This window comes from Mustelus asterias, chromosome 7, assembly GCF_964213995.1.
Source record: "Mustelus asterias chromosome 7, sMusAst1.hap1.1, whole genome shotgun sequence".
Taxonomy (NCBI): Eukaryota; Metazoa; Chordata; class Chondrichthyes; order Carcharhiniformes; family Triakidae; genus Mustelus; species Mustelus asterias.
Genome location: NC_135807.1, coordinates 76,917,794 through 76,930,648, shown reverse-complemented (window position 1 = coordinate 76,930,648; position 12,855 = coordinate 76,917,794). Strand labels below are relative to the sequence as shown.

Sequence of the window (12,855 nt, the reverse complement as noted above, 5' to 3'; positions counted from 1 at the left end):
CAGCTTTTGTTATACAAAGAAAAGTGAGTGACTATTGAATAATTTCTTCATCCTGGTACTAATTCAATATTACAGGTACACACATGGAGAGCAGTGGTGACTCGCCATCACCTTCTCAAAGGCAATGAGGGACGGACAACAAATACTTGCCTAGCCAACGACATCCACATCCCATGAAATAATTTTCCATGAAGAAAATTTTACAGATGCACGATAGAAAGCATCCTTTCTTGATGCATCATAGCTTGGTATGGCTCCTACCCTGATCAAGTCCGCAAGAAACTACAAAGAGATGTGAACATAGCCCAGTCCATCTCGCAAACCAGCCTCCTAGCCATTGACCCTGCCTACACTTCCCGCTGCCTCGGAAAAGCGGCCAGCATAATCACGGACCCGACGCACCCTCTTCTATCTTCTTCCATTGGGAAAAAGATATAAAAGTCTGAGGTCACATACCAACAAACTCAAGAACAGCTTCTTCCCTGCTGCCATCAGACTTTTGGATGGACCTACCTTATATTAAGTTGATCTCTCTCTATACCCTAGCTATGACTGTAACACTACATTCTGCACCTTCTCCTTTCATTCTCCCCTATGTACTCTATGAATGGAATGGTTTGTCTGTATAGAGTGCAAAAAACAATACTTTTCACTGTATCCCATACACGTGACAATAATAAATCAAATTAAATCAAAATCAAAGGATAAATTATAAACATACGCACTGCCCTGACACACATCCGTCAGGCCAATTTAAATCATCCCAGTGTAGCAACAACCCATCCCACCCTCTTCTAACCTCTTACTCTTACTGACCACTTGATTTGAGAAAAAAGGCTGAGTGATTGAATCCACACAGCTGATAAAAGCAACCAAGCTTTTGTTGGGTGTGACTCTTCAATTTGTTTAAAATATTTCACAAATGTTTATTTAAGTGCTTTTAATCATGTTGCTCAACCACTTCAAGTACTTTGATATTTTCATTAAGTTGCCATTTTAAAATTAAGGCTATCAAGCTGCCTTCAAAAAAAGGCAGACAATTACTTATTTAAATATATCACAGTGTAGAGAAAGGTGGAGAGGATTGTGCCACAGATATTTACGGAATTTAGAAGCTACCCTCTGGCTTCCTTTGGAACGTTTTGTTTCTCCATGATATTTGCACCAGCGAACATTCCACTGAGACTAGACAAGATGTCAATATTGTCCCTTTTCAAAGTGAAATGTTCGCAGATATATTGCCATGGAAAACATTACAGCACCACCAATGTTTGACCTTCTTTCTATTATTCACAATTATAATACAAAACAGCTGCAGCAGGCGTTTATGCGGAAGTTGGATTTGAGTAATAGTCAGGTCCATGCGTTACAGAAGATAAAATGGAGGGTGAGGAATTTTCAGCCCACATTCGCTGTCAGAGGGAACAGCAACGCAGACAGCAAATCCGGAGAGGCTCGGGAAATGCGATTCTCTCCGGAGAGACCATGTTTCCCGATTTTCCCTGCCCCTCACCGGTGATATCATGAGGTTCATGCCCTTAAATGGGTGGGAACCTCATTTAAATAGATTTTCATGAATTTAAATATTATTAATGTGCCAGCTGCCCCAAGATCCAAATGAGAAACAATCAAAGGGATCCTTCCAGGGGTACAGAGGTAAGTATAGTCCCCTGGGGAGGTGGGGGGAGGATATACCCAGGCAGTACCCCGGTACTGCCTTGGTACAGGCTGGCACTGTCAGGTTGGCATGGCAGTGCCAACCTGTGCCAGGGGCAGGCCCTAGTGGGAGCCCCATGGAGGTGGAGTTTATTTACATGTGGTGGTGGAGGGGGTGGGGGGGGGGGGGGGAAGGGGGAGGGGAATGTCAGCAATGATTGTTGCGGGTGGGGGGGGGGGGAGAACCCCCGATGGTGACCCGCTCCCAGTAGAGTGGGTCTTGTTGGCTCTCACAGGCACTCCACCAGAGTGACAGCATAAAACCCACCCACTCGTTTTTTGACAGGAATGTCCCCCTATAACCCCTCCTCAAAGGCATGGCCTCTTAATGATGGCGCCTGCACCAAGGACAGGTTCTTGGGTCATCCTCGGGGTAAAGCCCAAAGTTGGAGGAGCAAATCAAAGTGGGAATGTTCCCTGCCCCATTATCTTCTTCTATATACACAGGAAACAAGCATATTCCAGGCAGAAACAGAGGAAGATCATCCCCAAATAGTACATGGCAAGGAAAAGAAAATTCAAGACATTCCCGGGTTTTAAAATGAAATTCATTATGAAAAAGACGGCTGATGGTACATTTAATGTTACAAAGGGGATAATACAGGAAATTCTGTGAGGCCCTACAACACTCATAAGGTCACATACACATGCAAGAGGCATTGCCTGACATTTTTGGATGTGTGATGGCTCCATGCAAAGCTCTGCTGGTGGCAACAGGCCTTCCCAAATTTACTCTGACACATCATTTGCCTTGCCTTAGGCTTTGCCTTAACTTTAGGCTGCTTTCTAAACAATCAACCAACATCCCAATGGCCAACCCCCATAAGCCCAATCACAAGCAGATCAGAAAACAGTTTGACTCAGTGCCTTAGGCTGAGGTGATTGATCTCCAAAAACACAACCATCTTTATTTGCGCCAGGTATGACTCCAACCAGTAGAGAGTTTTCCCTCTGATTCCCATTGACTCCAGTTGTGGGGAGGCAGTGGTGAAGTGGTATTAACACTGGACTGGTGACCCAGAATAATGCCCTGGTGGCCCGGATTCGAATCCCATCATGGCAGATGGTGGGATTTGAATTTAATAAAAAACTGAGTTAAAAGTCTAATGGTGACTCCTTGTTGATTGTTGTAAAATACCCATCTGGTGCAAATTCTTTATCTGTTGTGAGAGGAAAAATTATAGCATTTAAAATCAAAAGAAGGTTACTGTATTATCCACTTTGTAAATTAAATAAAGAATCGAGCATCTGTAGGAAGACTTTATAAGCAGATCTTCACCGAAAAGCGCACAGGACTGTGATGTAGAGTTTCCTTGTTAGTCTTTTGTGAGATATTACTGATCCTTATCTATCTGGTTTCTTTTCTTTCCAAGGGGTAATAACCAGATTAGAACATACAAGATAGGAGCAGGAGAAGACTATTCAGCCCGTTGAGCCTGCTTTGCCATCCAATATGATCATGGCTGATCTTGAGTTTCAACTCCACCTTCCTGCCGCTCCTCATAACTCTTGATTCCTTGGGACACCAAAAATCTATCCCTCTCCAACTTAAATATAGGATGGAGCATCCACAGTATGGGGTAAAAAATTCCCAAGGTTCACACGTCTAAGTGAAATTTCTCATAAAATAAAACGCAACCCTAAATGATTGACTCGCAATTCTGAGGTTGTGTCCCAGTGTTCTCCAGCCAGTGGAAACAATCACTTTCATCGCAGTTTAATTCTTCTTATTCCTTCATAGGATGTGGGCATCACTGGCTGGGCCAGCACTTATTGCATTTAAGAGGCAACCACGTAGTTGTGGATCTGGAGTCATGTATAGGCCAGACCAGATAAGGACAGCAGATTTCCTTCCCTCAAGGATATTAGTGAGCCAGATGGATTTTTACAACATTGGTTTCATGGTAAACATTACATTTTTAATTCCAGATTTTTATTGAATTCAAATTTCACCATCTGCCAAGGTGGGATTTGAACCCGGGTCCCCAGAACATTCCCCTAGGTCTCTGGATTACCATTCCAGTGACAATGCCACTGCGCCATTGCCTCCCCTCAACTGAAGTCAATGGGAATCAGAGGGAAAACTCTCCACTGGTTGGAGTCATACCTAACACTAAGGAAGATGGTTGTGGTTTTTGGAGATCAATATCTCAGTCCCAGGACATCGCTGTAGGAGTTCCTCAGGCCCAACCATCTTCAGCTGCTTCATTAATGACCTTCCCGCCAACATAAGGTCAGAAGTGGGGATGATGACTGCATAATATTTGGTACCAACTCCTTGGATGCTGAAACAATCTGTGTCCATATGCAGCAAGACCTGGACAACATTTAGGTTTGGGCTGATACGTGGCAAGTAACATGAATGCCACACAAGCACCAGGCAATGACCATCTCCAACAAGAAAGAATCTAACTATCTGCCCTTTACATTTAATGACATTACTATCACTGAATTCCTCCAATATCAACATCCTGGAGATTAGCATTGACCAGAAACTGAACAGGACTAGCCATATAAATACTGTGGTTACAACAGCACATCAGAAACTGGGTACTCTGTGGCAAGTAACCCAGTTCCTGCCTCCCCAAGAGTGCTCCCCATCTACAAGCCACATGTCAGGAGTGTAATAGAATACTCTCCATATACCTGAATAATTTCAGCTCCAACACTCAAGAAGCTCGACATCACCCAAGAAAACAACAGCCTGGTTGATCAGCACCCCATGCAGCACCTTCAACATTCACTCTCTCCACTATTGACACACATCAGATGAAGGAGCAGCGTTCTGAAAGCTTGTGATACCAAATAAACCTGTTGGAATTTAACCTGATGTTGGGAGACTTCTTACTGTGCCCACCTAGAACAAGGACTGCAGACACCATCTTCAAGTTCCCTCCACACCACATACCATCCTAACTTGGAACTATATCGCCGTTCTTAACTTGGGTCAAAGGTCTCATTCCTATCAGCACGGTGCGTGTACCTACACCAGATGGACTGAAGTGCTTGAAGAGGGTCCCCACCCTCTCACTCAATTAAATGCTCCCTGACACCATGGGGGAGGGCTCAGGATTCCATCTATTGAATCACTGCATTATAAACACATCTACATTACAATACATTATAATAGTGATATCTGAATGTGAGAAAACACTTTTTACCCATCTTTCCAGATTCCTCAGCAGCCTTTTCATTTTCTTCATAAATTCTCAAACCTGCCATGCTATTAATGGGCTTCTAAAACTCTGCACCAAACAGAAATGGTGCATGGGAGGAAATCCAAATTTTGTCTACTATTTAAGACGGGGAAGCCAACCTCAGTGAGGGGGTTCTTTGTTTTGTACACATGGATTTTCTAATCTGCAAAAAGGCTGAAGGAAAATGATGCAGGCTTCGAATATTAAATACTGAGGCTTCAAGAATAAATTGGAGGCTGGGAACTCTGTGGCAAGTAACTCACTCCTGGTTCAAAGTTAGATGCCAACAGCAGCTTCTGACAGTTTCCCCTTGAGGAGGAATCTCACTTCCTAGCCACTTTCTTTACTCCCTGTGGAAGATTCTGCTTTAACCACTTACTCTTTGGAATCACATCGGTGCCGGAGATCTCCCAGTGCACAAGGTCAGACATCCTGCAATTCCTGCAAGGTGTTGTCTGCCACATGGGCAATATTCTGGTTCATGGGGCTAAAGCACAGGAATGTGATGAGTGGCTCTCAGCAGTCCTGGAATGGCTGCAGGAGGTTGGGCTAACACCAAATAAAAAACGTAAGTCCCTGAAACCCTCCATCCGGTTCCTGGGCCATGTCATCAGCAGCAGCAGCAGTCTCACATCGGACCCCCAGAAAGCCAAGGGCATCAATGACTTCCCCACTCCTCCCTTTGTCCCATGCCTGCAAAGCCTCCTGGTAGCTGGCAGATTCTTGCCTCACCTGACACAGGTCACAGTGCCACTGAGATGCTTACTTAGGAAGGACCAAGCTTGGGTGTAGGATTCCCCACAGAAACAGGTGTCCATTTGCATCAAAGAGATGCTGCTCTCTACAGACATCCTGGCCCATTATGACCCACCCTATCTACCACCATCACAGCTGCTACCTCCTTCACAGACCTCAGAGTCATCCTCTTTCAGGTGCAACCAGTCTGTACACTTCAAGAGGACTAGTGGACATAGAAACCAGGTGTCCTGTCATTGAAAAAGAAGCTTTGGCGATTACATGGGCCTGTTAAGGTTTTCGGACGACATAATTGGCCTCAAACTCACCACTGAGACAGTCCATCAGCCGATGGTCTCTCTGCTCAATGAGAAGGAGCTGTCAAAGATGCCCTCTTAGGTTCAAGGTCCCCGCCTACATCTCATGAGCTTCACATATGAGACAATCTACATCTAGAGGAAGAATCAGACAATGGCCAATGACCTTTCAATGGCCATCGCAGAACTTGCAACTAACCATGACATGATGGCCCGAAGGGCCTCTTGCTGTGCTATAAAACTTTATGACGTCGCCCTTGTTAATGAAGTGGAAGCCTTCCCCCAGGCCACGACTAATCTCCTTCTCGCAACCACAAGTTGGCTTCAACAGTGTGTGATGCACATTCCATTGGTGATGGCAGCGACAAATACAGTGGAAGATAAGGATGTGACATCCCAAGCTTAATAGTATTCTAGTATGCAGGCAGAAAAATAAATGACAGAAGCCAGAGGGTGGTTGTAGAGAGTTGTTTTTCAAACTGGAGGCCTGTGACCAGCGGTGTGCCTCAGGGATCAGTGCTGGTTCCATTGTTATTTCTCATTTATATCAATGATTTGGATGAGAATATAGGAGGCATGGTTAGTAAGTTTGCAGATGACACCAAGATTGGTGGCATAGTGGACAGTGAAGAAAGTTATCTCCAGTTGCAATGGGATCTTGATCAATTGGGCTGACGAATGGCAGATGGAGTTTAATTTAGACAAATGCAAGGTGATGCATTTTGGTAGATTGAACCAGGGCAGGACTTACTCAGTTAATGGTAGGGCGTTGGGGAGAGTTGCAGAACAAAGAGATCTAGGGGTACATGTTCATAGCTCCTTGAAAGTGGAGTCACAGGTGGACAGAGTGGCGAAGAGGGCATTCGGCATGCTTGGTTTCATCGGTCAGAACATTGAATACAGGAGTTGTGACGTCTTGTTGAAGTTGTACAAGCCATTGATAAGGCCACACTTGGAATACTGTGTGCAATTCTGGTCACCGTATTACAGAAAGGATATTATTAAACTAGAAAGAGTGCAGAAAAAATTTACTAGGATGCAACCGGGACTTGATGGATTGAGTTATAAGGAGAGGTTGGATAGACTGGGACTTTTTTCTCTGGAGCATATGAGGCTGAGGGGTGATCTTATAGAGGTCTATAAAATAATGAGGGGCACAGATCAGCTAGATAGTCAATGGGCCTGACTTTACCAAACCTTTGCGCCCGTTTTCGGGCGCGAAATCGGGGTAAAGTTGGGCGCTGGGCCTTTAACGTGAACTGCACTCGAATCCGAGCAGATCGCGCCTTTACCGACACCCGATTTGGGCGCGGATCCGGCCCGCGCCCGAATCGGGCGGCCCGACGATTTAAATGCATTTGCATGCATTTAAATCGACTTAATGAACCGCGCGCCCAACTCTACCGCCAAATCCCACTTTACCGTCTTCTGGCGCGATCCGCGTCCGCGCTGTTACCGACCTGCAAAATAAAAGTCTGTGAAGTCGCTGCTGCAGCCTCCGAAGAGCGGGATCAGAGACTGCAACGGCTCTCTGACCCAGGCCATCCTCCGGTCGGGGCGGGAGGGGGGTGGGAGGAGGAGAGGGGTGTGACGTCTCATCCCCTGGGGTTGGGGGGGGGGGGGGGGGAGGTGATGTCTCATCCCCTGGGAGGGGGGGGGGGATGGGAGGGGAGGGGGTGTGACGTCTCATCCCCTGAGGGGAGGGGTGAGGGGTGGGAGGGGAGGGGGTGTGACATCTCATTCCCTGGGGCCGGGGGGCGGGGGGGGGGGGGTTTGGGAGGGGAGGGGGTGTGACGTCTCATCCCCTGGGAGGGGAGGGGGGGGGGCGGGGGTGGGGGGGGAGGAGTGGGAGTGTGACGTCTCGTCCTCTGGTTGGCGGGGGGGGGGGGGGGGGTCAGCTGCCAGTCTGCGGCCAATGCCTCCTGGCACCATCACTGGTACACTACCAGCCACAGATTACTCTTCCCTGCAGGGGCAAAAGAACGGGAGAGATGGCTGTGGCTGGTAGTGTACCAGTGATGGTGTATCCCTTTACACTGTGGAATCGGCCACTGTGGAATCGGTCAGTTCTGCTTCATCTTCTTAGCGAGGAATCACTTCATCCTGAAGGTTTTGTGGGATGGCACGGCCGTACGTCCACTCCGGCAGGAGGCATCGGCCGCAGACTGGCAGCCGACGCCCCCCCCGACCAGAGGATGAGACGTCACACCCCCTCTCCTCCCCTTCCTCAGGGGATGATACGTCACACCCCCTCTCCTCCCCCCCAGGAGATGATACGTCACACCCCCTCGCCCCCTCCCCCCCCCCCCCCCCCAGGGTATGATCGGTCACACCCCCTCCCCTCCCACCCCCTTCCCCGCAGAGGATGAACGTCAGAGCGCCGCTCTCTCCGCCCTCTGCTTTTTTTTTCGTGCCCGGGCGCTCTGTCAGATTTGTTTCGAACTGCGCATGTGCAATTCAGAGCTCCGATCGGTCCGCCAGCGCTAAGCCCCGCCCACAGTGCGGATCGGGCCGGAGCCGGCAAAACGCGTATGGGCGCGCTGGAAAGAGGATTCCAGGCGCGGATCTATCTGACGCCCAGATTCGGCACTTAGACTCAAAACGGTAAAATTCCCCCCAATATCTTTTCCCAAAGGTAGGGGAGTCTAAAACTAGAGGGCATAGGTTTAAGGTGAGCGGGGAGAGATACAAAAGTGTCCAGAGGGGCAATTTGTTCACAGAGGGTGGTGAGTGTCTGGAACAAGCTGCCAGAGGTAGTAGTAGAGGCGGGTACAATTTGTCTTTTAAAAAGCATTTAGATAGTTACATGGGTACGATGGGTGTAGCGGGATATGGGCCAAATGCGGGCAATTGGGACTAGCTTAGGAGTTTTTTTAAAAAAGGGGCGGCATGGACAAGTTGGGCCAAAGGGCCTGTTTTCATGCTGTAAACCTCTATGACTCTATGATTATGTGGGGATGTATTGTCTTTGGACCAATTTAACATACTGGGATCAGTGCAATATTCCCTATAGTGTATGGAATCCCAAATGCTTCAATTCTGTCTTTAGTTGCACCACTTTAGGTTATTCCAACTACTTACACAATCAATGAGAGACATATAACCACCAATTCTTCACCATGATTTCTTCTGACTTAAACCAAATCTGGTAGGACAAAATCTATAATTGTGCCACTGGCTTTCACTATTCAAGTGGTTAGCACTGCTGCCTCACAATGCCAGGGACCTGGGTTCAATTCTGGCCTTCAGTGACTGTGTGTGTGGAGTTTGCACATTCTCCCCATGTCTGCGTGGATTTCCTCCGGGTGCTCCGGTTTCCTCCAGCAGTCCAAAAATGTGCAGGTTAAGTTGATTGACCCTACATAATTGCTCTTTAGTATCCCAAGATATGTAGGCTAGGGAGATTAGCAGGGTAATAACATGGGGTATCGGGGATAGGGCCTGGATGGAATACTCTGTTGGAGAGTCAGTGCAAACTCAATGGGTCAAATGGCCTCCTTCTGCACTGTAGGGATTCTATAAGTAACCCTTTACATGTCCATTGTCAGGCTAGTTGAAATCCCAGTGATAAATATTTGTATGAGATTTTATAGCCATCAGGGCCTTTGGTTTGTGTTAACAGTGACTGGAGAAATCGATTCCATGAGAAATGGGATTGATAGAAGGGATGTGGATGGCAAGAGCTGTTTTCTTCTCTGATAGATGCTGGCATTATAACAGGCAGATCTCAAGGATAAACAGTGTTTATTCTTCAAATAATATTGAATCCATCAGTTGGAAACATGCCTTTCAAGTCAGCAGAAACCATTTCCCAACTAAATTTTCATAGTATATGCTATAAACAAGTCAGACTTGTGACAACATTTATATTCCTAGCTTGCTCTTACAGCTTCAGATAGATTTTTTTTCAAGAGTGATTCTGTTAAAGTCTTTAGTGGAAGAATAACTAAAAATTCTATAATTAAAGAAGTATTGCTGCAATTAAGAGACTAACTTCACGGCAAATGTTTTGCGGATTTCTGCTAGTATAGTAGAAAAAGCAGTTTAGGTGACTGTTTTCCCTGAAATTAGCTTTGTTTTGTGTTTTATATGTGCTGTAAGCTTTGGAATTGAATGTACCTTTAAAGGGTATCTGATACCAACATCATTCAGCCTAAGTAAGGAAGAGTACTTATAGGTGCAGAGATTTTCAGAGTAACTTCATTACAGTGTTAATGTAAGCCTACTTGTGACACTAATAAATGCACTTAAAAAAGCAACTCTGGTCACAAGAATGTGCTTCCATCCTTCAGAAGACTGTTTCCTATTGCACAATTGCAACATTTGTTCATTTGCAACCATTTACCATTTTCCCAACATCGGCCATCCTATGATCTCCATGAATTAGACTTCACACTTAACATAAAATTAGGATGGGCTTTGTGGTGTGGGCAGTATACTTTGGGAACTGGACAGACACTATCTCACAGACAGCAAAGATAGGGGACTTCCATTCTATCAGTTTGGCTTGACTCAATCCAGCTTGCAGAAGTGAGATCAGAACCTGCAGTGTGGTTTCAGGTCAAACCTGAATGTACCTCAGGAGATGAGAGCTACTTCAATATGTTCCAATTCAATCATGTGCTTGTCCATTACTGTGTATAAATATTAATGAAAAAGCAATCCATGATGGGCGTTGTAGCTCCCCCCCACTAAATTACGTTGGGTGGTGAGGCAGAGGATGGCGGTGGTGGACGGAGGTGCGGATGGTTGCAGTCCACATGGCTGCCTGAGGCCATTTAATGTTGAGAGAGAGAGAGAGCTGCCAGTCAATTGGGTGGAAGGCAGCTCTGTAACACCACTGGGACTATCAGGAACATGACTACAGCTGGGACTGCAGGCAGCCCCACCACATCAATGGAGCCTGTGCTAACAGGCAAGTCCAGGGTCTCATGGTGGCCAGGTTGGCAGGCTCCAGTGAGATGGGCGAGGAGGCTGAGTGGGGTCGGGGGCCAGATTTCAGAGGCCAGCTGAAAGAATTAAAGGGAATGAATAATCTTGGGGTGGTTCTTGAGGTGAGGTTCCCCTCACATCCCATCTTACCTGACACTACCCCAGCAGTTAATGCCTTTGGCCTTCACAACTGGTGTGGGCCTCGCTTCGCCGTGGGTATAATGCAAGTCAGTGATGGTGCGATAAGACTCATAAATGGCCATTAATTATCCACTTAAGGGCCTCAATTGATCAAATGGCAAGTGAGCCATCTGACAGATCCCCTCTCCCCAGTGTAGTTGCAGTGGGGGGAGGGGCGAGTCGGGCAGTGGCTGACATGATGACTCTGGATTTTATGCACCACCCCTATCTTCAAACATGCCAGCAGAGGAGAGTATAAATCCAGCTCTGTGTTTAATTATCTGTAGAATAAATGCCATGAGACAGAATCTACATCGGTTCTATAAATAACAGCAGAAAATCGATTCCTTTTGTTGTTCCTAAGCTAAGAACGTTTACTCACATATGCTGCGAGGCATTGGGGAAGAGCTCTGAAAATTGTGGTGCAGAATCCTCAGGGCCATGGGGTGCAGCGTGACTGATGACCATCAGCACAGGTCTGTGTGGATAGATCTTCTTGGATATACGGAAGTAATTGATACTGTCATTGGTGATCACATCTGTAAAGTAATCCTGAAAAGGAAAATCCTGCGTAGTTATGATTTTACTGACAAAGGACACAATTTTAAACATGCACAGCCAGTCCTTAAAGAAATCCAAAACACTTGTCTTGAGGTCAGGTACTGAAGCATTGATGGTTGTAGCTTCATAAAACAATGTAGGAGATTGCGATGCCTAACTTCTTTTAACAAAGACACAATTCTCTGTTGTGAAATATTACTGTGTTATTTCAGAGAACTGTGCATAAACGAAATAGAGTGGAACAGCATTTACACATAATAGGATAGAAAATGTGCCTGCTGCAAGACAGGTGGACACAATCTAGGGCAGTTTCGCAACATCCTTGGCAGGTGAGAAGTTTCTGAGATGAGGTTCAATGGGAGACTCTGGAGTGGGTCAGTAAGTGATGCCCAAAGGTGCATCTGAATGGCAAGATGGTCAGAATTTACAATTTTAAGAACAGACAGGCCGAGGTTAAAAAAAAATTTACATATTAGCCTGCTCCTGTTTTTAGGGTACTCACAAGACCTGTTCACCCAAACAGACATCGCTGGGTTAAATCTTGATACAGAGGGTAGTCATACATAACATTAGTTCAATAGTCGACCACAAGCAAACACCTCATTACACTGCACCTGCTCATCAGGGTGCTGCTGCCTAACAGCATAAATTATATGACAGCTACATGGGGACACTTTTATAACAAACTGCCCCATAGAAATCAGGCAATGTGAGAGTTTTTCATACACTGAGAGATGGAATATAGAGACCCACAGAGGGAATTTAATATATGACAGATACTCAGTAATGTGCCTTTATTCAAGTATAAGCTAAGTAATATTATGGTCCAATTTTCTTGTCTTGCTGCACTGTTTCCAACCACAAACAGTGCAGTAATCGAACCAAACTCAGCATGGAAAACAGAATTGTCAACTTGTCACTTGTTGTCTAACTTTTGGGTGAATCTTAATTTAGGTAACCAGAGCTCTCACCAGTCAACTGGCGACCTCGGGAATACATGCAAATCGGGATCAGATAAAGTCGCCATAATCTCTGACACAATTTGAGACTATTTTGTATGTTTTTAAAGGATATTTAGCTGGAGTCATGGAAAGCACTCAGTTTACTGTGTGGGTTTTATTTCTTAAAGATTTCCAATAATCTCTTTGCTGTTGTAGGAAGACAAATATCCTTTGTGTTCCTACATCCCTGTTACTGTACGTAATGCTGTTGTATTC

General features: G+C 45.9%; 1 protein-coding gene across 2 annotated transcripts in view; it reads right to left on the bottom strand.

Moving 5' to 3' along the window:
* The window catches only part of sulf1 (sulfatase 1), a 423,430-nt gene that overhangs the window by 104,169 nt on the left and 306,406 nt on the right, over positions 1-12,855 (bottom strand). For both annotated transcript variants that reach the window (XM_078217099.1, XM_078217098.1), the window contains one exon: positions 11,460-11,629. In XM_078217099.1, the coding sequence (XP_078073225.1) occupies positions 11,460-11,629 (170 nt within the window). The remainder of the gene's footprint in view (positions 1-11,459; positions 11,630-12,855) is intronic.